The 23,938-nt window shown below is 52.3% G+C and overlaps 1 protein-coding gene across 14 annotated transcripts in view; it reads left to right on the top strand.

Annotated features, from left to right (window-relative positions):
* Positions 1 to 23,938, top strand: part of CACNA1E (calcium voltage-gated channel subunit alpha1 E) — an 80,749-nt gene that overhangs the window by 37,620 nt on the left and 19,191 nt on the right. For 5 of the 14 annotated variants that reach the window (XR_014932963.1, XM_015869773.3, XM_085512081.1 and 2 more), the window contains exons 10-34: positions 7,462 to 7,577; positions 7,701 to 7,754; positions 8,086 to 8,220; positions 8,402 to 8,605; positions 9,597 to 9,709; positions 9,931 to 10,043; positions 10,150 to 10,281; positions 10,626 to 10,698; positions 11,042 to 11,159; positions 11,460 to 11,527; positions 12,492 to 12,589; positions 15,181 to 15,237; positions 16,527 to 17,132; positions 17,220 to 17,482; positions 17,702 to 17,861; positions 18,145 to 18,274; positions 18,400 to 18,459; positions 18,729 to 18,835; positions 19,830 to 19,841; positions 20,433 to 20,529; positions 21,555 to 21,715; positions 22,070 to 22,207; positions 22,777 to 22,978; positions 23,131 to 23,295; positions 23,787 to 23,897. Coding sequence is in view for 12 of the 14 variants with exons in the window: in XM_015869773.3 (XP_015725259.2) it covers positions 7,462 to 7,577; positions 7,701 to 7,754; positions 8,086 to 8,220; positions 8,402 to 8,605; positions 9,597 to 9,709; positions 9,931 to 10,043; positions 10,150 to 10,281; positions 10,626 to 10,698; positions 11,042 to 11,159; positions 11,460 to 11,527; positions 12,492 to 12,589; positions 15,181 to 15,237; positions 16,527 to 17,132; positions 17,220 to 17,482; positions 17,702 to 17,861; positions 18,145 to 18,274; positions 18,400 to 18,459; positions 18,729 to 18,835; positions 19,830 to 19,841; positions 20,433 to 20,529; positions 21,555 to 21,715; positions 22,070 to 22,207; positions 22,777 to 22,978; positions 23,131 to 23,295; positions 23,787 to 23,897 (3,493 nt within the window). In the remaining 2 variants the exon portion in view is untranslated. The remainder of the gene's footprint in view (positions 1 to 7,461; positions 7,578 to 7,700; positions 7,755 to 8,085; positions 8,221 to 8,401; positions 8,606 to 9,596; positions 9,710 to 9,930; positions 10,044 to 10,149; positions 10,282 to 10,625; positions 10,699 to 11,041; positions 11,160 to 11,459; positions 11,528 to 12,491; positions 12,590 to 15,180; positions 15,238 to 16,526; positions 17,133 to 17,219; positions 17,483 to 17,701; positions 17,862 to 18,144; positions 18,275 to 18,399; positions 18,460 to 18,728; positions 18,836 to 19,829; positions 19,842 to 20,432; positions 20,530 to 21,554; positions 21,716 to 22,069; positions 22,208 to 22,776; positions 22,979 to 23,130; positions 23,296 to 23,786; positions 23,898 to 23,938) is intronic. The other 9 variants (XR_014932964.1, XM_015869769.3, XM_015869770.3 and 6 more) reach the window with 3 other exon arrangements.

Here is a 23,938-nt window from a genome sequence, read left to right as displayed (position 1 = left end):
GGTGGCCTAATTGGCAATGGAGATGCTCTAGTGGTGTGCCAGCTACCTAAGGAGAAGCTTGACTGCTCAGCTCCCAGAGAGCTGGGCAAGGTGATGGAAGCAGCCAGGTGGGCTGTGCATGGCCACCAGTGAGGCCACAGCCTCCTTGGTTGCAGGTCCTGGTTGAGGCTGGCTGACTTCGTGGTGATGCTGTTGTGAGACATGCGCTGAGCTGAGCAGGGAGGGGGTGGTCGCACTGGGATCCGGTCTGGCCTCCTGCCTTCCCCACTACAGCTCAGCAGCTGTTCTCACTGGGGAGCCGACCAGCCACCCGAGGCAGGTCATGAATGCCAAGAGGCTGCGGGAGGACATTTGTTTCATTTGCTGCCATCAGAAGTTTGCCTGAGCCCAGATTTAGCAATCTGCTGGTTGCAATGCGCATCTCTCCCAACAGTCAGTTCCCCAACTGTTAGGCTGAGCCATGACCTCCGTGATGTAAACAGCCTGGATCCATCTGCTCCTGAGCACTGAGTATGTGGGAGAGAAAAAGCAATGATTTTCATCATGCCGAGGCCCCTCGGTTTGCTCTCTAAATACTAACATGCACACATGTGCTGGAATTGCATGCACTGCTATTAGCAGAGATGGAGTCGCTCCAGGCAGGGGCTTGAAGAGCCAGATCTTCTGGGGCTTTGGCATTTATTACTGTGTCTATTAACTTTTTCCCCTCTATGGGTGCTATTACAGATCAATTAATTCCAACTGAAAGCAGGAATGGAGGAAAAATAAAATAAAATTGGCCCCGTTCCTCTTTGTGCACATTTCGCAGGTATAAAGCCCAAGGAGATGAGACTGCTCAGCTTTTAAAGCTCCACAGGCTTCTGAAATAACCCTGGCAGGAGCATCAGAGAGAGCAGGGAAGGAGCAGCCGCTGCAGTGCTGTGGGGCTGGGAGCTCAGGAGCACGACTCGGTACATCGTGTGTCCTAGGGCTGGTGTAACCCAGGGCGATGCCAAAGCAAGAAACTGAGCAACGATGGCAAGAGAAATGAAATCTATCTGCCTTGTACCAAACAAGAGAGTAATTTAAATCCTCCTAATTGCTTCCACTCATCCTGGTGATGTTAAGTCTTTTCTCCCTTTAAGTCTTTTCTGCCCCCCACCCTCAGCTCTTGCACTAAGTCTTTGAAAGAAACGACTAATGTTATAATTAAAGGATCAATTTGGCAAGATTTCTTTGTCTTAAGATCTTCTTTCTTTCAGGTTGGGTTAGCGCTGTGTTCCCAGTCTCCTGAGAGTATTCTTCAGCTCCTCCAGGAGCTTTCTGTACCATCTCTGAAATCTTTTCGCTTCGCTTCATTTGAATCTTATTTTCCTATCCAATTTTGAGGCGTAACAAATGACGAATAAGGTTAAGTTTTAGCGATTAATGAGTGGAGCGTCAAAGGCACGAGCATGTGTTGTCAATGGAATCAGGGGTTTCTGCTAGCCTGTGTTTGAGCAGGATCAAATGGTTTGAAGCCAAACACTTGGTGGGTGCCCCATCCCTATAGACAGCCGGGTCAGGCTAGAGGGGCTCTGAGCACCGATGGGGCTGTGGGTGTCCCTGCTCAGTGCAGGGCAATAGGACCAGATGGCCCCTAAGGGTCCCCTCCGACTCTAACGGTTCTATGGTGAATGCCTTGGAGGTGTTCATGGAGAAGTCTTGTGGAGATGCCATGAATGATAGCAAGATGCCAACAAACATGCTCAGCAAATATTGAGTTGGAAGCATACATTGTGTTTCCTTCAGCGGGTGGCGGCATCTTGCGGAGTGGTTTAGAGGAGGGCAGGATGTCTGTGCCCACTGTGTGTTTGTCAATTTGCTCTTAGCTGTAATGGGGATGTAGGTTTGGGCTGCACTTGTTGCTGTGCTCCGGGGAAGTTCTCGTCTCACTGACACGGCACTTGAGCACCTTCTGCAGCTGACGCAAAGGAGCGATGCTCATCTACATTCAGCAGCCAGGTGGGCATCCATATTCATTGAGCACCTCTCCGCCTCGCTTGCCTGTGCCACCTCTCCCTGAGGCCCCAGGCCCCATGTGAACACGCTGCCTGACAAGACAAGCGTGTTGGGAGTGCCACATCCCCCATGTCACTGGGAATGGCATCTGGTCCCGCAGCTGGTGGGACAAAAGAGAAAAACCCACAGCCACGAGGCAACGCAAGGGTCTCCCCTTTGATTTCTCCTTGGAAATTGTTTGCCAGCATGCCTCAGCTGCTCTGTGTTTGCTGTTCTCTTGCAGATGTGCTCTGTGGACTCCCTGTGGTCTGCAGGCTGCGGGTGAAGGGCTCGCTTTGATGCTCTTCACAAAGCACTCGGCAGAGAGCTCTTGCTTTTGGAGATTGCTTTCGGAGCTGTTTATTCCAGTTCTTCCCTATTTCAGTTAGCAGTAGCATCCATGAGCTGCTTGACTGGGTGGATGGATCAGCCTGGTGGCTACACAGTCCTGAATGTCTTCTCCAACACAGATGACTCTATAGCTTTGGCAGTGCTCAGCTCCTTGATGGCCATGATAAGGAGAAGGAATTAATTTAGGGAAATGTAGGTTAGATGTTAGGGGAATTCTTTACTCAGAGTGGTGATGTGCCGGCACTGCTGCCCAGATCTGTGGGTGCCCCATCCCTGGAAGTGCCCCAGACCCTGGGCAGCCTGAGCTTGTGGGGCAGCCAGCCCAAGGCAGAGGGGGGGCTTTGAGGCCCCTTCCAACCCAGTCATACTGTGATTCTATGGAAGAGGTGCTTTGCGCCTTTGCTGGGTGGATTGGGCAGGATCTCCCAAATGAATCACTGCACATTATCAGTCCTCTGTGCGTCGTAGGCGGCTGTTTATTTGTTTTGCAGTGGCGATGACATATCTAGCAGTTGTTGTGGGTTTTGCACTTGATGGTTGGTTCTGAATCCATTGTATTTGCGTTTTGAAGCCATCAATTAGAATGTTTGAGAGTTGCTGGGATGTTAACGTGATGAAATACTGAAAAATGGTGATTTCTCATGCTGTATCAGTACTAGCCCCACACCTCCCATCTGCAGGTTGCTGTCACTTGCAAAGAGGGACAAAACCTGCCTTGTTTACAGACGATGAAATGCAGAGGCCAGGAGGGGATGGGAGGAGTGATGTGTCCTTGGAACAGTGGGGGCAAAGATGCAAACCCCCACCTTGTCACCTCGAGATGCATGTTGAAACTAAGGCTCTGCAACTGGATGTCAGTGGCATTTTTAACATTTGATATTTACCCTCTTTGACCTTTGTTTTTCTCTACTTCAAAATAAAAAGCTCTGCAGGCTCATGGCTGCTCTAAGCCCAGCCTGTGTCCTGGGAAATTCGGCTGCATTTAAAAGGTAGCAGTGCACGGAACAGCAGGGCTGAGCCTAATGTGCAGCAAGCCTTTGTGCGTGCATTTCCCTTCAGATTCTGGAGTGTCTTTCCTTGGGAAGAGCACAGTGTCCTATGAAATAACTGGCCAATGGTGGCCCTGTCTCCGCTGCCTTTCGGCCCTACATGGAGCCACACATCTGAACCTCTTGGAGGAACCAGCTTATAAAAGCACCTCTGGAGCTGGGAACATTGGTGGTTCCTCATCTGGAGCCCCTCCATCCCCTCTTCACTGTTGGGGACGGTGGCCTGTTTGCACTGCCTTTTCCCTGTGCTTTCACATGGGCATTGCCTTCCCCTTCTGCCTCTGTTTTTGTTCGCAGAAAACCCTTCTCCTCTTGGCACACGGTGTCAATGCAAACCAGCATGACGTGCTCTGTGTGAATCATTCACGCTGCTCGCTGTCAGCCCTGTCTAACACAAGCCCCTGTAGGACCTGGCGGAAGGCTTCCAGCAGTACCCATTAGAAAACCTCTTTTAAATCACAAGCTTCTCCCGAGGTAGAGGGTAACCATCAGCATCTGCCTCTGCTAAATGGGTTGCTGATGTAAGGCACGACCTCAGCAGCGTGTTTAAGCTCCAGCACCTGCTTACAGACAGCACTCACTGCTCTTGTTTTAGTTCCTTTACACCTCTCGGGTAGATATCAGCTGATACCTGGTGCCTTACAGATGGCATCCCTCGCTACACAGCCCACTGCAACTGGCTTTCTCACAGCAGCACGCTACTGCTGCCTCAGCTTCAGCATGCAATCCTCTTCCCACCCCATCTGCTGCTGTGTGTCATTTGATGGTAACTGGTTTGCTGGAGCTGTGCTTCCTGGTGGTGAAAGGTGGCTCTGTGGAGGTGGTTGGCTTCTTGGAAAGCATGGAAACCACAGTGTTGGTGTGACCTGTGCTATAGATAAGGGTAGTGAGGTACTGACGTAGGCTGCCCAGGGAGGTGGTGAGGTCGCCATCCCTGAAGGGGTTATAAGAGCCATGGAGTTGTGACACTGAGGGATGTGGACATGGGATGGGGGTGGTGTTGGACATGATGATCTTAGTGTTTTTTCCCAACCTTAATGATTCTATATATCCCCTCTAGGCTCCAAGATGCTCCTGGTATAATACAAGTGCGTTGCAGCATCTGTGATCGTTTTTCTCTTAACCTTATTATTATTATTATTATTTTCCCAATTGAGGCTGTTCTGAGGGTGCTTTTATGTGGTTTCTTGTCCTGTTAAAACTTGACCTTGGCCATGCAGTGCTTTAAGCCAAGCACACCAATGAAGAAGAGGAATCTAGAGGCTGGCAACCCTGCCTATAGTATGAGGGTGGAAGTGGATGCTTGTTAAGGACCCTTCCAACCCAAGCAGTTCTATGGTTCTATGAATGTGCAGCTGCAGCCGCAGCCTGGTGAGGAAGGCTGCCCCAAGTTCTCCTGCTGGGCACGGGAGTGGGAATGAAGGATGATTTGCAGCCATGAGCAGAGCAAGCCATCTGCTCCCATGGCCTTGGCAGGCTGGGCATGGGGTCTGGATGGTACCTCACTGGTGGGAGAACAGATGGCACTGAGCTCCCACCACAATCCCTAGCCCTCCCCTCTGTCCCTCAGTGCCTGCCATTGGTATTCCCAAGGCTGTGGTGATGCCAGGTTCTGCACAGCCCCACATTTGGCACAAGGTAGGTTTCACTATCCAGCACTTCCATGCTGGAGGCTTGAACCTGTACCAGGCAGGTACTTGTGCCTTTGCAGATCTGGGGACCTTACGTAGGGCTGTAGAGCGATGCCAGATCTCTTTGCAAAGCCAAACAGTGCTGTTCCACGGGACACAACCCTAACACCACAGGGAGCATCATCCTTTGTGGCAGCCAGCCCCGTGCTTGGAGCGTTCCCAGGCAGCTGTCAGTCAGCACGGCCGGCCCCGTGCTCACTGCACAGAGCTATCTCTACCCGCTGCTGCAAATTGGCTCTGAGCAATCCTTGATCTGTCAGCATCGCCTACCCACTCTCAGATGTCACCAGCCCCCGCTGCTGCCCTGCTCGGTAACGTGTCTCACTGAAATGAAATAATTCATTAAGTTGATTTTAACTCCCCCCTCCCCCCCACCCTCCTCCTAATGGACAAAAGCAATTAGGCTCCATTAGGGAGCAGGAGTGTGGGAAGCGTCTCCCTCAGAGCTGCTGCCACAGCAGAAAGGGCTGTTGTGTCCCTGGGTGTGTGCGTGTGGCACCAGCTTCTTGCAGTCAGGGTTCTGCAAGCCAGTGCTTGGACACGGGGAGATGGCATTTCAGCTTTCATCCCTCTTGGCTGCAGAGGGCTGGGGTTTTTCCTGTGCAAACCAAGCCCAGCCAAGCCAGGCTCAATGAGATTGCTGGAGAAGATGCTCCAATGACACAAGTCACACCAGGGCACAGCACCAGCGGGATAAAGGTACCGTCCCCGCTGGCTCTGGCTGCCAATGGCATCTTCTCTCTTTTTAGCATCTCCATGTTGGCAATGCACAGGAGCTGGCGTGGGGGATAAAGCGCAGCCGGCACCATCCTGCCTTTCCCCCGCGCAAAGCAAAGAGCTGTTCCACATGCCGTGCCCAAAGCGAGCGCCTTTCCCCGCCGGCTGTGGGAGGTGCTCCCCTCCCTCCTTCCCTTCACTTAGGCTGCTTTTCTCTTCCTTCCCTTTTGTTCTCTCCCCCTTCTCCTGCCCCAGGAAGAAAGTCTCATTTCAGGCTGAAAGCCGGAGCTGGAAGGAGAGAGTCATTTGATGCTCAATGCTGGAGCGGTAGGAAACTTCACCTTCCTGGGGTGGAATTAAAAATGCTTGAATTGTCTGCGGATCTTAAACAAGAGATGCAGGGAACATTTCAGGGCTTTTCACACAAACACACACTCACACACATGCAAAAGCCCACACAGCATTAAGGGTGTAATAGCTCAGCTGGGGTGATGCACTTGAACTCCCCCTGCAGCAGACAGACCAATTCTTTCCATTCCTTGGAATATTCTGAGGCTGGAGATGGCTGCTGGGCTCTGAGGAGTTAGAGGTTTGTCTTGTTTCTTGTTCCTCCTGATGTGCAATCCAAGTCCTGCAGGGCTTGGGTACAGCAGCCAGCAAGTTCCATCCCCATGATGAGAAAGTTTGTGCTGGGGGATGTCCGGAGCAGGGGATTCTCCCTGTGTGCCAACCTGCTCATTGCTAGAGCTGTAATATACAGGTGGATATGCCCCAGCTGTGTGTCAGTGAGGGGTATGGGATCTCCTAGAATATTTGTGTGTTTGGGAGTGGATGCGAGTACGTGGATACTGGCGTATCTGTGCACATTAGAAGCAGTGGGCATGGTGTTAGCACTGAGGTTCATAGGATGACAACAGGAGTATCTCAAGCCATAGGAAGACCTTCCAAGGAGAGGCTGGAGAGAGAAAGGAAGATCTCAAGTCAGAGCCTAAAAGCATGTGCCCTAGTGAATGGTATTGCAGGAGAGAGGCTGCAGAGATGATGGATGCCCCATCCTTAGAGACATTCAAAGTTAGGCTGGATGGAGCTCTGAGCACCTGTAGGTGTCCCTGTTTGTTGCAGGAGTTTGGACTAGATGATCTTTAAGTGTCCCTTCCAACTCAAACAATTCTATGGTTCTGTAAATTTCTCACTTAATGATGGCTTGCTGGAGATTGAGAGGGAACCCAGAGCAATTTTGCCAGCCTGGTGTGGATCTTGAGGCAAGGGAGGTGTTTGGCAACTGTTGCTGGAGAAGCAGATGAGCCTTGGATGGAGCATCACCCGCCTTCTTCCCTTTGTACTGTGTGCTCCCTGTGCACAAAGAGCTGAGAGCTTCCCAGTGCTGTTTCTCTGCTCTTTTTGCTCATCCTATGCCTCTCAAGAGTGAATCCACCATTCAAGGACTGTCCCTTATGGTTCAGCCATCCAGACTCTTGGTCTGCTGGCGTTGGCCATTGAATGGGTGATGACAACAAAAACAGCTGTGGCTGCCCATGCTGAGCTGGAGGCAGCGAGGTGAGGGGTGTGTGGTGTGGATAGGATGTCTATGGGATCCCTGTCTGTGCTCTCACTGTCCCTCTGTGCCATTGCAGGGAGTTTGCCAAAGAACGTGAGCGTGTGGAGAACCGCCGGGCCTTCATGAAGCTGCGGCGACAGCAGCAGATTGAGCGGGAGCTCAACGGCTACCGGGCCTGGATAGACAAAGCGGGTAAAGGGCTGGGGTCCCAGGGGTGGTGGGGATGCAGAGTGGTTGGGATGGGGACTGGTTAAGTCTGATGCCCTCAGCCAATGGTGGCTTGTCTCCTGATGCTGAGCTGTGTGTTTTGCATAGAGGAAGTCATGCTGGCTGAAGAGAACAAAAATGCTGGGACCTCAGCCTTAGAAGGTAAGAGAATGTCCTGCAAAGCACCTACTGCCCTTCCTTGTGCTTGAGACCCTCTATGAGTGGAGAAGGGTCTACAGATGCTCCACTGGGGTCTGCAGCCCAGTGGAGGGCTGGGGGAAGGTGGATGGCTCCTGAGGCCAGGAGATGGTTGCTCCTGCACGAGGAGTATCTCTGGTCTGTGGACAATTGAGTGTAATGAAATCTCCATCCTGTGCCCAGACGTGAATTACCAAGTACTGATCACCTGGTCATGATCCTATGATCAGGTTGCTGGCAGAGCTGATCATAGGATCTGATCATCACTGTGGTCCAACCCTGCTCCTCTTCCCAGTGCTCAGGCGAGCCACCATCAAGAGGAACCGGACGGATGCCATGAACCGTGACTCCAGCGATGAGCACTGCGTCGATATCTCCTCTGTGGGTGAGCGGAGGCTGGCGCAGAGGAGGCCTCTTCACCCCACCTTGGGTCAGTGCAGCTTGGAGCTTTCCTTCCTTAAACATCTGCTAGTATACTGAGCTGTGGTGGTTGCTTGCAGCACAGTCGGACATCCTTGTGCCGTTGTGCTGGGAGCCAGCTGACTCACCACCATGTTGTTATGAAGGTTGGAGATCCTCCTCTCACCTTGGCACCCCTTTTTTTCCCTCAGGTAACCCCCTGAGTCGGTCCGGTCTCAAAGGAGTGGATGGAGCCTCCTATTTACGGCACAAGGAGCGGCTCCTGCGCATCTCTGTTCGCCACATGGTGAAATCCCAGGTCTTCTACTGGATTGTCTTGAGCCTGGTGGCTCTTAACACTGCCTGTGTGGCCATCGTCCATCACAACCAGCCAGCCTGGCTCACACACTTCCTCTGTGAGTCCTTGGGTTTGGTGCAGGGGTTGTGTTTATCCTAAAACTGTGAACACTGGTGATGGAAATCTTACTGGAGGCCCATTTGGAATGCCTACAGTTGTGGGGTCTGAGCTGGGCAGGTGTGAGTGTGCATGGATGAGGCTGAGCAGTGGTCACGAAAGAACACTCCAGCTGAGGTTTTGGTTCAAAGCATGGTGTTAGGGATCCCAATGACAGTGACTGGGGCATCCCCCAGTCCACTGTGGGCTGTGGTACAAAGAGTCTTAGAGGTAATACATCTGTGCCCATTCTGGCATGGAGCTAACAGCAGAACAGTGTGGTCAACACCTCGTGTGGTGCTGCTGAGCTGTTGCAGGAGAGACTGTGCTGCTTTCTCATCCATGTTGCTCTTATTCACCTTGAAAACGTCCCCAGCAAGCACTGTACCTGCCCAATCTGCTTTAGCATGCTCAGGCCTGCTGGGATCCCAGCACGACATAGTGTGGTGTGGCAGCTGGTCGTGGTGGGAAGCATCTTTTGGACAAGGTGAAGAACCAGGCTGTTGCCTGCTAATGTTTGTGAAATAGCTTGAGAAGCTCTTCACTGGCTTGTGGCTGTTTGGCTTAGTTACCCTGGCCAAGTTCCAGCTGTGCAATGATTTAGATCCAGACTGCTAATATTCCCCTACAGGGCAGTGTGGTTAACATCTTGGAGGACGCTCCAACAATCATCATATAATGTAAAGGAACCGCCTTGCTCCGTGATAGCCCTCACTGGTCCTCAGTACCCCCTGGGGCATCAATGCATCTACCCTGAAAAGTTAACACAGTGGGACTGGTGCTCTGTTATCCACGTTTAACTCCTTCCATACTTGCTTCTGAATTCCATACCCTGGAGAAGCAGTGTGCTCCTTGACTCATCCCACTTCTGTGATATGCTACCTGGGCCTGTGGTGGGTGCATGCATGCTGCTTTCTGCCCTGAGGGTAGCACATCTGGGTTTTTGCTTTCAGACTATGCAGAGTTCCTGTTTCTTGGGCTCTTCCTCCTGGAGATGTCCTTGAAGATGTATGGGATGGGGCCGCGCCTGTATTTCCATTCTTCATTCAACTGCTTCGACTGTGGGGTAGGTGGCTCCAGGGATGCTGCAGGCCAGGGAATACGTTTAGGGTTGTCTACAGAGCAAGGGACCGATGGGGACATGGTCCTTGCATGGGCCAGGACAACTAAACTGAGACACCAGGTTTTGGGGCAGGGTGTGGGTGCTTTGCTCTCAAGAATGGGAAGGCTTCCTGCAGCAGCCTGTCCTGAGCTCATCATTGACTTGTGGCCACGTCTGTTTCTCAGGTCACAGTGGGAAGCATCTTTGAAGTGGTTTGGGCCATCTTCCGACCAGGGACCTCTTTTGGGATCAGTGTCCTACGAGCCCTTCGTCTCCTGCGAATATTTAAAATAACCAAGTGTGTACCAACCATTTGTGCCTGTCACCCCCCACCTTGGGCTGTGGCCGCAGCCCAGGTCCAGTCAATCCTGCTGGCATTGCTCAGCACTGTCTCTGTTTTCTAGGTACTGGGCGTCCTTGAGGAATCTGGTGGTCTCGCTGATGAGCTCCATGAAGTCTATTATCAGCCTGCTCTTCTTGCTCTTCCTCTTTATTGTAGTCTTCGCTCTGCTAGGAATGCAGCTGTTTGGAGGCGGGTAGGTTGTTTTGTGAGTCTTGGGGAAACTGAGCTTTGCTGGGTGATTTTGAAGCTAAGAGATGATACCCTTGTGAGTGCCAGGAATTCTGCAGCCATGTTCCTCGGCTTGCTGCTACCAGTGTCAGCTCTGCCATACAAAGGTCCCTGCTTGTGAAGTGCCTCAAGACCATGGGTGTCCTACTGGCCATGATATATTTGTTCTGTGTTTTGGTATTTCATGGCCAGTGGATCATCCCTAGAGTGGGTGAAGCATAAGTAACTCTGCTAAGCATAAATAAGCAGCCTATGCTTTAATGACCTCTTTACGCCATCTTGCTCATGTCCTTCTGGTTCCACTTCCAGGTTTAACTTCATTGATGGGACACCGTCGGCCAACTTTGACACTTTCCCTGCGGCCATCATGACAGTGTTCCAGGTAGGAGCTGGGTTGCAGGGGGAAAAAGTCAGATGGGCCTGGGGCTATCTGCTCACTGCACCCTGGCTGGACAGGGCTCTAAACCAAGCAGGTCTCCCTCCATCAGCTGCTAGGACATAACTCATGGATGGCTCTCTTTGTCATTATACATAGTGGAAGAGTTTCAAAATGCTTCTGAGGAGACCCAGTCCCTCAGCAGTCTGTTATTTGCTCCCTCAGGACAGCACCTGTAGAACAGGTCTTCTTACTCAGCTCTTGCCCTGTCTGGAATAGGTTGATGGGACTGCCCAGGTGGTAAGAAGGTGGCTGGTGACACATGTGCTGGCTTTCTTTCTTTCTGCAGATCTTGACGGGTGAGGACTGGAACGAAGTGATGTACAATGGAATCCGTTCCCAGGGAGGCGTTCGCTCGGGCATGTGGTCCTCCATCTATTTCATCGTCCTCACCTTGTTTGGGAACTGTATCCACTTGGACACTGTGCTTTTTGCAGAAATAAACCCATCTCATCTCCCTCTTTAGGGCGCCCACTCTCCCCACCAGTGCTCCTTTACCCATTGAGGGAGACCCATCACACGTGGGGCAGTCTTGGATGTCCCAAACGCAGATAAGGAGCTGTCTGGAGATGCACTGTGGGTAGTTCACATGGGTTGGGTGGTTGCTCCTCACTGAGCTGTGAGGAGCCAACAGGGCCACCCTCCCTCGGTGGCTGCAGATGCCCATGTCCTTAACACATGGCTTACGCATCCTTAGCTGCTCACAGATACTCTGCTGAATGTCTTCTTGGCCATTGCAGTGGACAACTTGGCTAATGCTCAGGAGCTCACCAAGGTAAGTTCCAGTTACTCCTTTTTCTTCTTACTGGTGGGAAGGGTGGATGAGAAGGGATGGCACCAGGATCAGCACCTGTAAGCACTTTGTTCCTTAGCTCAGCTCAGCTTGCAAAGAGCTCATCTCAAAGTGGATGTGGGGTTTCTCCTCCAGGAGGGCTCACAGGGAGCTCCCCTGTGAGATACCAGCCCCTATCACTGCACCTTGGTTTGGGGAAGCACTCCAACCTGCTGATCTTGTGGCTTTCCTGAACGCTCATGCTTAACTTCAAATGTGGCCTAACCATTTCTCCACTTAAGTTCCCTAGCTTTGTTTGCCCCCAGTCACACTGAGATAACTCTCATCTGTCTGGTGTGGGCTGTTATTTTCTGGAGATGTGGCAGGGAAGCACTTTCCAGAGGTGTCACTATTTACTCCACATCTGCCTGCAGGGCAGTGGAAGTGATGTAGAATGCAATTTAGGATGGCTCTTGAGAAACTTACTGGGCTTGACTGCTTTTAAGACTGTGCTGGGAAATATTTGAGGAAGGCTAAATGTTGGGGCACCATTTGGGTAAAGGCAAGGAGGCAAAAGCTGCAGGGGTCATTGCTGCTCTTCGAACGTGACTAACTACCCCATGCTGCCTGCTTTTGCAGAGCACATGCCTATTCCTCAGCTCCTGTAGGCTCACTGAGCAGCCCCCATGTAGGTATAAATCTAACCCATTCCCAGTGAATGAAATGAGAAGGCAGAGCCTGGGACCCCTGCTGTCTATGTCCTGTTTTTTTATCCTTTTCCTCCCATGGTGTGAGCAGATGATGATGACAGCTTGGGGTATCACCAAGAACTTGTGTGGTGGCAAAGCTGTCTCCATAAGATGAGACTAGTGAAGGCAGTCTGCATGCTGCCTCTTTCTCTTGGCCCCTTTAATGGGTACACATTCCCTTGAACTGCTGGCCTCACACCCCTCTGTTTCCTTTGTAGGATGAGCAGGAGGAAGAGGAAGCCTTTAACCAGAAGCACGCCCTTCAGAAAGCCAAGGAAGTCAGCCCTATGTCTGCTCCCAACATGCCTGCTATTGAGTGAGTGACCCCATGCATCCTGAGCCTCCCTTTGCTTCCCAAGTCCATCCCCTGGGATGGATGGAGATGGATATGTGCTCCCCATGGAGCAGAGACCAGCTCACCAACAGGCTCTGAGCTGCCCCAAGCAGAGCCTCACATGGCAAAAATCTCCCCAAAGTGTATTAATGCCCCAAAACATAAAGCCTGGATACTCAAAGTTGCTGCTAAGGGTAAGGAATGAAGAGAGCAGGAGATTGGTGGTGATCTTTCCCACAGAGCAGATCCAAACCTCCCTGGGCTCCTTCCCTGGCCGTAATGCAGTTACCTGAGATGGAATAGGTTTTCAAAATCATGTTTCATTGTACGGAAATTTCATTTGGGGAAGGAAAAAGCCCAAAACCACATAAAACCCCCCAACACGGTGTTTAGGAGCCCTGCCTCTGCGTTTCAGCAGAAGAAAGTTGTTTTTCCTTCCTAGACGCCTTTTTTTCTTCCCTTTATTTTGCCGTGTCATATGGTCTAAATCATATAAAACTCTCAAAGTCAACATTGGAACGAGGCGTTTTGATTTGTTTCCCAAAACAGCACATTTCAGTACGGCTGAAAGGATTCATTTTTTATTTATTTATTTCTTTTTTTTTTTTTTTTTAATAGAATCCCTTCCCAGGGAATTTTAGGTTTCATCATGCTTTGAAACCAAGCCAGGTTCGCACACGGCAGAGTCTCCAGAAAATCTGCTGAGAGAAATCTAGGCAAGCTCCAATGCACAGTGTTGGAGGAAGCGGCGAGGTTCATCTTAGACGTTTGGGATCTGTCCAAGGTCCCTGGCTCCTTGGCTTTGCAGCAGTGGGATGAGATGATTTCCCATCCTGAATGCACGCCTCCTGGTTTTGAGGGCATGTACCTGTAAGACGTGCCTGGAGATGAAGGGATATTTGTCATAAGAAAGAAATCTATACAAGCAGGATTTGGGGGTTTATGTGTAAGATGGCAGAGTTTGTGTGTTATGATGAGCTCTGGCTGCCCACCTGAATGTACGCGGTAAAGTGAGGGAAGAGAGAAATTTGGGTAGACAATGGGGAAAAATAGAGGGTGGAGAGAGATAGAGAATGGAGAGGAAGAGGTGGGAGATGGAATATATTGTGGCACCAAAGGATTTGCCTGCTCTGGACATCCATACTAGTCTTACAGCTGTTGCCAACTATAGCTGATTAGAAAAGCCGATTTTCTTAACCTTAATGTTGTTGTTGCTCCGCTGGCATTTAAGTGGATATCTTAAGCTCTTCTTCCCAGTTCCTCCCCCAGCTTGGGATGGGTAGTTTCAGGGGTTGATTTGGATGTCCCACTGATGCCAGCAGCTGGTGGGGGGACATGGTGGGGGGCAAAAAGGAGCAGATCTGGTGCCAAAGGGCTGTAACGGTGCAGCAGAACTGCTCTCCGTGTTTGGATGTGCACAGCCACAGATGGCTCAATTCCTATGTGGGTATGCGGCGCGGGCAGGTTGGGTGCGTGCATTGGTGCCTGCAGAGAGGTCTGATTGTGGTTGGGAGGAGTGCTCCCACGTGGCCGTGCTGGTGTGGGTGGCTGTGGTGCAGATTGGAGCATTGTGTGTGTGCACACGGGTGCCTGTGGTGCAGATGGCTCGGGCTGCTCAGCGAGTGGGAGGCCTGATGGACAGACGTGTGCGGGTGCTGCGATGTGCCAGTGCTCTGCGTGGCTGCCTGCTGTAGGAATAGCAGCCAGACCTGAGCTATGTGCCCTGAGCAGGGCACCAGGCTGCCCCTGTGGGGCTGTGATGTAGCCCTGGTGTGGCTTTGGGACTGTGCTGGGGGGTGAGGCTGTCAGTGCCCATGGTGAAAGCAGCTGCTCAGAGAGCAGTGGGTGCCACGTCCCTGGTGGTGCCCAAGGCCTGGTTGGATGGGGCTCTGGTCAACCTGATCTAGAGCTTGATGTAGCAGTTGGCAACCTTGCCTGCAGCATGGATGATCTTCCATTCCAAGCCGATCTACTCTTTAATTCTATGATGCACAGAACCTTGCACACATGAGCTCTGCGTGCACCTGGGGGTGAGATTGGTTGTGCGTTCTTACACGCATATGGTGTTTGCAAAAAGCAAGAAATGTAAATCAGTGTATGCATATTTGCATATATCAGCTGTGTGTCCCACTCTGTGGTCTCAGGATAGCACACGTGGCTGCATTAACACATGGTGATGCTCTGAGCATCACAGGGCCAGCCCGACACATCACCTCCTCTGTAAAAATGCTGCGTGTTACTAGAAGCGAATAGCTCTTTCCGCTTGGAGTACCCAAGGACCAGGACTTTGATGCAGTTTGTTTGGTCACATCTTCCTTTCTCCTCAGCCCAGCTCTGTAGCCTTAGCACAGGCACTGCAGCGTGTATCCCCTTGGAGAGCAGACAGTGTGCCCTGGTGGGATGTCCAAATGGGGCACATGCGTGTGAGCACATACAGAGCAAGCACTGACAGGCAGCAGTTTGATGGTGGCTCCTTGCTCTGGCATCCGTGTGCCCTTGGGCACCTTTGTGCACTGCCTGCAGTGATGGAGGAGGGCTGGTGGGGATTGAACGGGTTTGTTTTTCCTCCCCAGAAGAGACAGGCGCAGGAGACACCACATGTCGATGTGGGAGCCACGCAGCAGCCACCTGTACGTGGGTCGCGTGTCATCTATGGCTCCTGTACTGTTGGGGCAGCTCCTGCCTGTGTGTGGGGTGCTCCCCTACAGCCGTGTCCCTGCGTGCATTCGTGGCTCTGTGCGTCTGTGTGTCGGTGTACCCGTGGGTGTGTACAGCGTGTGCTCTGGGGGAGAGCAGCGTACGCGTGTGCACGTGTGTGTTTCTGTGTGCCTCAGTGTGTCGGGAAGGGGAATGTTTGTCCTCCGCGGGGTGTTTGTGTTTAAAGAGGTGTCAGGGATCCTGGGAGGCAGAACAAAGAGGAGCTCTGGCTATGCAGAAAGCCAACAGCTGCAGCCCCAAACCCTCCGTGCAGTCCTCCCATGGCACATGTCAGCCCAGCTGTGCAGGCAGGTGCCTGGTGATGCGTTCCATCACACACGTCTCAGCAGCAAGGGCCATGTCTCATTGAGAAAGACTGCTCTTGGACCTGATATCTTATCCCTTTTTACTCTCTATCTCCGTCCTGTCGGCATTGCCATGCAAGCATGGACATCATCAGGTCAGTGTTGCTCCTAAAATGAGCCTGGCTCCAAGGAGCTGGAGAAGCAAGGGCACTCCCAGTGCCACAGAGATAGGACTTTGTCCTTGTTCCTTTGGAGAGACCTCGCTGCAACCTTTCAATGCTTAAAGAGAGATTATAAAAAAGGGAAGGAGGTTCACTTTTTACACAGTGACAGTGATAGATAGAATGAGAGGGAATGGCTTTAAACTAAAAGAGGGGAGATTTAGATGAGATGTGAGGAGGAAATTGTTCACTCAGAGTGGTGAGGTGCTGGCACTGCTGCCCAGAGCTGTGGGTGCCCCATCCCTGGAGGTGCCCCAGGCCATGCATGGGCCCTGGGCAGAGTGGGGTGGAAATAAATGGGCATTGAGGTCCGTTCCAACCCAGACCATTCTATGGTTCTATGATTGAGAGTGGTGTCATCAGGCAAGCAAGACGTTTATGGTTGGTCACCACCTGGTTGGCATGGGGCAGGTGTGAGTCCATTCCTCCTACATCCTGCAGTCTTTTGAAGGGGCAGGAGGACAGGCTCAGCTGAATTGCCAGCCCCTGTCAGCACCAGAAGGATGCCCAAAGGCTGAGAACTAAGTCTTGTGGGCTGGGCTGGTGTTTGTGTCCCCAAACTCCGTGTCTGGTGACTCGTGTGCACCTCCATGTCTTGTCACGGGGGCTGTGGGTGCATGCAGACAGGGTGGGATGTGGTGACATGCCAGCACAGCAGGGACATTGGTGACCCCAGCCCATATGTCCCCTTTGCAGGCGGGAGCGGCGCCGGAGGCACCACATGTCGGTGTGGGAGCAGCGTACCAGCCAACTGCGTCGGCATATGCAGATGTCCAGCCAGGAGGGCATCAACAAGGACGAGCCACCCCTCATCAACCCACATGCCAGCATCTTCCGCCGCAAGAAGCCGGGGGATGGTGTTGCTTTGGAGAAGTGTGATGAGGAGCAAGGCGGCAAGGGAGAGCGGCCGCCAGCTGAGGGTCCCGAGCAGCCGGCACCAGGGACCAACCCAGGAGGCGGGGAGGACAGGAAGAGCCCATCGCCCCGTGCCAGGAGGGACAAGGAGATGTGGCAACACAAAGTGTGCCATGGGAACTGTGAGCCGGGTGAGGAAGGGGCAGGAGGTGGCATCGAGGAAAGGGCGCGGATGAGGCAGAGTCAGCGGCGCAGCCGGCACCGGAAAGCCAGGATGGAGGGGAAGGAGCCAACTGGAGCCCTGGAGAGCCGTGCGGGCAGCCAGGAGACAGGGCTAGAGGAGCCCTGCCCTGCAGAGGGGATGCAGGATGGGGAGCAGCATGGGGATTCTGCTGCAGCGCTGGACCTGATTCAGGGCGAGCTGGAGGCGAGCGGGGACACCACCAGGTTGGTGGCTGGGGGGCATTTTGCAGTCTTTGTGAGTCCTTGTATCATTGCCTTCCACTTAGTTTCTCTCACTTTTTTGTCCCATAGGACCAATGGGGTTCCCACCGAGGAGGAAAGCCTCCCAACATCAGCCCCTGAGCCCCCCCGGGGGATGGAGAGCAGCCTGGGCGAGCAGGACTGCAGCAGCCCAGATACCAGTGAGCAGGCCCTGCTGGGGGGGGCAGCACTGGGAGCCAGCCGCACCGTCAGCCACAGCGAGCCTGACCTGTCCTCTGTCACTGCCAACACCGAGAAGGCCACCGAGAGCACCACCATCATGATTGATGTCCAAGACTCCACTGTGGTACAGAGTGAGGACCCCTCTCTCTTTCCTGAGTACATGCAGGGGGGAGCAGAAGGCTGCTCTAGTGGCTTTCCCCATCCACATCCATGGGGTGGGTGGGGGTATCCATCCCATCATCCCATGTTGACCCACCTGGTGTCCCCACAGCAGGGAGTGGGGCAGGTCTGGGGCAGAAGCTGCCCCTCACCCCACTTGGCTGCAGACAAAGGCTCTCATTTCTCTGCAGTTAGCAACAAGACCGACGGAGAAGCCAGTCCCTTGAAAGAGGCAGAGAGCAAAGAGGATGAGGAGCAGATGGAGAAGAAGAAGAGGAAGAAGGAGAAGAGCGAGACGGGCAAAGCGATGGTGCCACACAGCTCCATGTTCATCTTCAGCACCACAAACCCGTGAGATTTTCTTGTTTTTGGCTATTGTACAGGCCACCTCCTCCATGCCCACTGCCCACGTCCCTCAGTGCCACATCTCCATGGTTCTGTAACACCTCCAGGGTCAGTGACCCCACCACCTCCCCAGGCAGCCTGTGCCAGTGCGCACCACTCTTTCTGAGAAGAACTTTTTCCGAGTAGCCAACCTGCTCTCCCTCAGTGATGGCCCAGGCCTGAGAGCATGGAACAATTCATGGCCTTTACACATGTGGGGCTCTAATAGATGGGGATTATCTCGCCACAGGGTGCGTAGAGCCTGCCACTACATTGTGAACCTGCGCTACTTCGAGATGTGCATCCTCCTGGTCATCGCCGCCAGCAGCATCGCCCTCGCGGCTGAGGATCCCGTCCTCACCAACTCCGACCGTAACAAAGTGATTGCAAATCCCCTTTGTGTATACCTCCAAAAGGGGGCTTATCTCATGGCTGCTCTGGAGGAGCCTCAGTGAGCCCCCTTTCTGGGAAGCTTCTGCAGAGCACCCCTGCCCTCTCTCTGCAGGTACTGAGGTATTTTGACTATGTTTTCACTGGTGTCTTCACCTTCGAGATGGTTATCAAGGTAAGACAGCTGGCTGTGTTGCTGGTGGCGAGGGGAGCAAGTGTCTTGCATGGGAAATAGCTCAGGTTTCCCACCCTGGTCCTGAATTTGGATGATGGAAACTGGTTCTTAGCAGTAGGAGTTGAGAGAACTCAGTACTGCTCACATCAGCATCCAGACCCCCTTGAAATTCAGTGCTTCTAGATCTCATCCCTACCTCGGCTGGGCAGCTGGACAGCTTTAGCTCTGTGGCCAAACTGCTGCCCTCCTGCCTGTTTTTATCCCCCCAGATGATCGACCAGGGCTTGATCCTGCAGGATGGTTCCTACTTCCGAGACCTCTGGAACATCCTAGATTTCATCGTGGTGGTGGGAGCGCTGGTGGCCTTTGCCTTGGCGTGAGTGGCTGGTGGCCTCTTGGGCTGCACCTGGCTGGGAGGGGGGAGGATGTGACCATGTGTTATGGCAGCAAGAGCACGATTTTGGGGGGGATTTCTTTGTGACTTTGTGCTCTGGGAATAGCTTCTTTCCTCCGTGTGTGAAGCCCAGCTGTATCTCTGCACATCCTCTGTACTGTCAGCATTGTGGCTTTTCCCTGTTCCCAGCCTCCTGGGGCACAGATAGGGCAACTGAAATCTCGAGGGGCCTTTTGCACCCCCATGGAGGTTTGGATTTCCCCACAGGCACGGCAGGAGCTCTCTGAGCTGGCCTGTGGTGCCCTCTCACCCTGCAGCCATCAGTGCCATCCCACAGTAAAACAAATGATGCCCACATGTCTGCCCATAAAGCCACATCTCCAGGTGATGTTGCTGTTTGCCTGCTGCCCATTCAGAGCGTACACTTTCCAAGTGAGAGGCCATCTATGCCTGCCTCTAGTCTGCAGCTCTCAGCTTGGAAAGCTAATACATCACCCCAAATGCAGCCTAAATAAAAAGCTTGACATACCACTGTAAATCTCCAAAGAGCTGTAATTAAATTAGCTGGAATAACCAGCACCATAACTAAAGACCCTGCTTGCTTTTGCCTCCTGTGGCACCCTCGGAAGAGGCATTAACGTGCAGCTCTGAGAGCTGTGCTAAGACCTGGCTCTTGGGTTTGTAATGGGAGGAAAGGTTGAGCGATGCCCTCTATGTCTCGCCTGGTGTGTGAGTGCAGGAGCACCCTGCAGAGCTGCCTCCTCCTTTTCCATGCTTTTCCTTGCACAACTGGAGACAAGCCATGCCTATGGGTGGACGTGATGGATATCGCCCTGCCTCATGTCCCCACTGTGGCTGTGCTGCTGGAGGCTGTCACCATCCCACACACCCAAAATGCTTTCCTTACTGTCTTTCTCTCTCCTCTCTTTTCCATTCTATTCACGCTGTTCGGTGGCTTGGGCTGGATTGCCAACAGGAATGCTTTGGGGTAACTATGCTGTCTGAGTGTCCATAGTGGGGAGGTTGGGGGGAGGGCAGGTGTCTGTCTGTCTGTCTGTCTGTCTGACACCGGTGCTGACCCTTAGCTGTGTTCCCAACCACAGTTCCTGGGATCTGAGCATGTTGCTCTGCGTGTTAAAGGTGGAAGTATGGGTCCTTGGGCTGTTAGTACGGTCTCTTTCTAGAGTGTTAATTAGTGGCTTTGTTTACATCTCTTAATGATTAAGTCCATCAACGCGCTCCCTGTTGCATTAACCCTTGCAAAAGAGCCACATAGTTCATGGTATCTGTTGTTGTAAGATGGTTTTTGAGCTGTGCCACCTTCACCAGGATCATTTTGCTCCTCCTGGGGCTCCAGCCCATGGGCTTTGGTTAAAAGACAAGAAAAAATGAAAGAGCTTTGTGGGTGGGACTGATCACCACATTCAATAAATGAGGGTCACAGAGTCGGTGCTCACTGCAGAGCATGGCCCCACGTTCCCCTCCCCATGCTGGGGGTATAACATCCAGCCCTGGAGCTGGAAGGTTATTGTCTCTCTGTTTCATCTTTGGGTGCCTGTGCCTCCCTCCCATGTGGCAGGACCAACAAGGGTCGGGATATCAAGACCATCAAGTCTCTCCGTGTGCTGCGGGTCTTGAGGCCCCTGAAAACCATCAAGCGGCTGCCAAAGCTCAAGGTAAATATACTACATGGGCTTGATGTCTCCTTCCTCCAGCATTAGCATCAGTTTGCTCCCAAGCTGTAAAGAAGTCATTCTCCAAGCATTTGCTGCTTTTTAGGAGCCCTGTTTTCAAACACGGCTCTTTTCAGACTGCTGCACATTGATTGGGGTGTGCTATATTAAAAGCAAGCCCAGCTGTGGGTAGATCCAAGGTGATTCCTCTGCTAGGGATATTGGGGCTGGTGTGGAAACTAGGCAGCAAAGCCCAGCTCTCCTGATAAAGTACATGGCCCTGGCTTTGGGAGAGCTCAGATCTCTATCCAGAGTTCATTATCTTTCCCACCAGAGCAGCTTGCAAACAACTCGTCTTTGTGTGCTGTGCTGTCCTCATGTTACAGCTGAAGGGGATTTCCCAGCTGAATAGAGGGATTATTTGTGCAGTGAAGGTAGAATCATGGATTTCCTTGCTTGAGCCTATGGGTTACGGAGCCAGAAAGGACTAAGAGACCAAGGGAGCCCTGAGACATCCTCACAAGGAGATGCTTGACTTATGGATAAAGCCAGGCATGGCACCCCAGATACACAGGTTTTCATCTCATCCTTTCCTCCTGACCAGTGGTTGGACACTGGCTTACTTTAGTTCTCTTCTGGACACCCCTGTGCCACAAAGCACAGGGCTGTGAGCACAGCCTCAGAGGCGTTGGGAACTGCTGCTATTGCAGGCAGGGGTATTCAGTCTGCTTCATTGTCTGGGGTGGTGCTGGAAAAGGAGTATTGACTAATTGGTCTTGAGTGCTAATGGCATCTTTGGGACAGTCCCTGTCTGCTGCTCTGGTTACAGAATATATTGGAGGATATAAATATCCATCACTGCGGGTACGCTGGGTGTCATCTACCAGACGTCCCTTTGCTTGGGACAGAGATTAGCTCTTTCCTTATTTTCCTACCAGAAGTGGGAAGCATCTTTCCATGCAGTAGTGTTGAGGAGGGTCTGGTTCTGCCCTGTTGGTCCCCATGGTGAGCTATGCCCTCTCCTGCAGGCTGTCTTCGACTGCGTTGTGACATCCCTCAAGAACGTCTTCAACATCCTCATTGTCTACAAGCTCTTCATGTTCATCTTTGCTGTCATTGCTGTCCAGCTCTTCAAGGGGAAGTTTTTCTACTGTACTGACAGCTCTAAGGACACGGAGAAGGACTGCATGTATGTGTCCTGTGGGTCCAATGCTGCTGACAGCTCTGGGAAAGGCAGGGTGCCTTTGGGTCCCCAGTACAGCCCTTGGTCATGACTTGCTCTTGGATGTAGTTTCTAGGGATGGATGGCTTGGGCTGAGTGCTATCCCATTTGCTTTGTATCAGCCCGTGCAATGATGTAGAGCCCAGTATTCTTGCTTTCTCTTTGCTCCCCCTATCTGTCATTGAGCCTCTCCCCATTCCTTCAGCCCCTCAGGGGGAGAGGTGTCCCCCCTCTATCCCATCAAACACACTGCCCCAGGTGTAGAACAACCCTCCTGTAGCCTGACACTAGCAAAGCCACTGCTCTCTTCTAACCTTGCAGAGGGAACTATGTGGACCATGAGAAGAACAAGATGGAGGTGAAGTGCCGGGAGTGGAAACGACATGAGTTTCACTATGACAATATAATCTGGGCCTTGCTCACCCTGTTCACAGTCTCCACTGGCGAGGGTTGGCCCCAGTGAGTATTTGCTCCATCCTCTTCCCATAGATGGGTTGGGCATGTCCCCATTGCCTTAGTTGGGTTAATGACTGGCTATTTCCCAGCTGGATGGAGAGAGAAACTGCTGCACAGTGGGGAGGAGAGGGAAGCTGAGAAATTAGGTCAGGACAAAAGAGCTTTATTCCCTAGATGAGACTGGGGACATGGCTGTGGTTAACTTCTTCCTCCGAAATTGAATGATGGATTATGCCTGCTCCCTCATGGAGGTTCATTCATTGTAGGTCAGATTTAGGAATGGCTATAGGGCTAAAGTGCACTCTCCATGCTCATGAGAGACTGGGAAACCTTATTCTTTGTGTGAAGCACTGGAAAATTCATTTTCCATTAGGGACAAGGGCAAAGCACTGTGAAACAAGCTGAAGCCACTTGGAGGGGTTGTCCTCGTGAAGCTGGTGAAAGCAGTTTTATCCTATTGAGAGTGAATGGTTGGAGATGGACATGCAAGGGAGGTCCCATGAGAAGTGCTGGGTGGTGGCAGTCCTGATGGACATACTTCCCGTTGCTTTTCTCCACCTGTCTGCCCACAGGGTGCTGCAGCATTCGGTGGATGTGACGGAGGAGGACCGTGGGCCCAGCCGCAGTAACCGCATGGAGATGTCCATTTTTTACGTGGTCTATTTTGTGGTCTTCCCTTTCTTTTTCGTCAACATTTTTGTGGCTCTCATCATCATCACGTTCCAAGAGCAAGGAGACAAAATGATGGAGGAGTGCAGTCTGGAGAAGAACGAGGTACAGTCTAGGGAGGAGAAAGGATGTTTCTATGGGATTGCTGCATTACCAGATGGGGTTTGGGAGCCTGGAGCTCCCCGGGTGCTAAGAAGTCTGGCCACTGTCCCTATGTTACCATCAGTCGGGGTCTGACATGCATTGTTTTCTTCCAGAGGGCCTGTATTGACTTTGCCATCAGTGCCAAGCCCCTCACGCGCTACATGCCCCAGAACCGGCACACCTTCCAGTACCGGGTCTGGCACTTTGTGGTCTCCCCATCTTTTGAATATACCATCATGGCCATGATCGCTTTGAACACTGTGGTGCTGATGATGAAGGTGAGCAGGTCAGGGTGGGCTTGGTTAGGCTGGTGAGGAGTAGACGTGTCAGTTGGGATGGGACTAGAGGGTATTTGTGTTATTTCTATGAGATGCTTCCTCCTCAGAAGCAGGGGCTGCTGTCCTGGGAGAAGGGTGGAAAGGGGAAGAAAGGGAAGAAGGAGGTGTTAGATTAGATGTTAGGCAGAATTCTTTTACTCAGAGGGTGGTGAGGTGCTGGAACAGGTTGCCCAGAGAGGTTGTGGGTGCCTCATCTCTGAAGGCATTCAAGGCCAGGTTGGATGGGGCCCTGGCCAGCCTGATCTAGTGGCTGGAAATCCTGCCTATGGCAGGAGGGTTGGAACTAGATGATCTTTAAGGTCCTCTCCAACCTAAGCCATTCTATGATTCTATGAGGTGGTCTTGAGGCATCGGGGGCAAGGATCATGGCCATCACAGGTCCTCCCAGGGACAGACATCAGCCAAGGGCAATGTCTCTCTGTCTCCATTAGTACTACTCTGCTCCATACACCTACGAGCTGGCCCTGAAGTACCTGAACATTGCTTTCACCATGGTGTTCTCTTTGGAGTGCGTCCTTAAGATCATTGCTTTCGGCTTCCTGGTAAGTATCTGATCCTGTTCTCAGCAAAGGTGTTAATTTGG

This window comes from Coturnix japonica, chromosome 11 (assembly GCF_054131305.1).
Source record: "Coturnix japonica strain WE chromosome 11, WE-NBRP24, whole genome shotgun sequence".
Taxonomy (NCBI): domain Eukaryota; kingdom Metazoa; phylum Chordata; class Aves; order Galliformes; family Phasianidae; genus Coturnix; species Coturnix japonica.
Note: the sequence above shows the minus strand (reverse complement) of the source record. Positions and strands in the feature narration are given on the sequence as shown.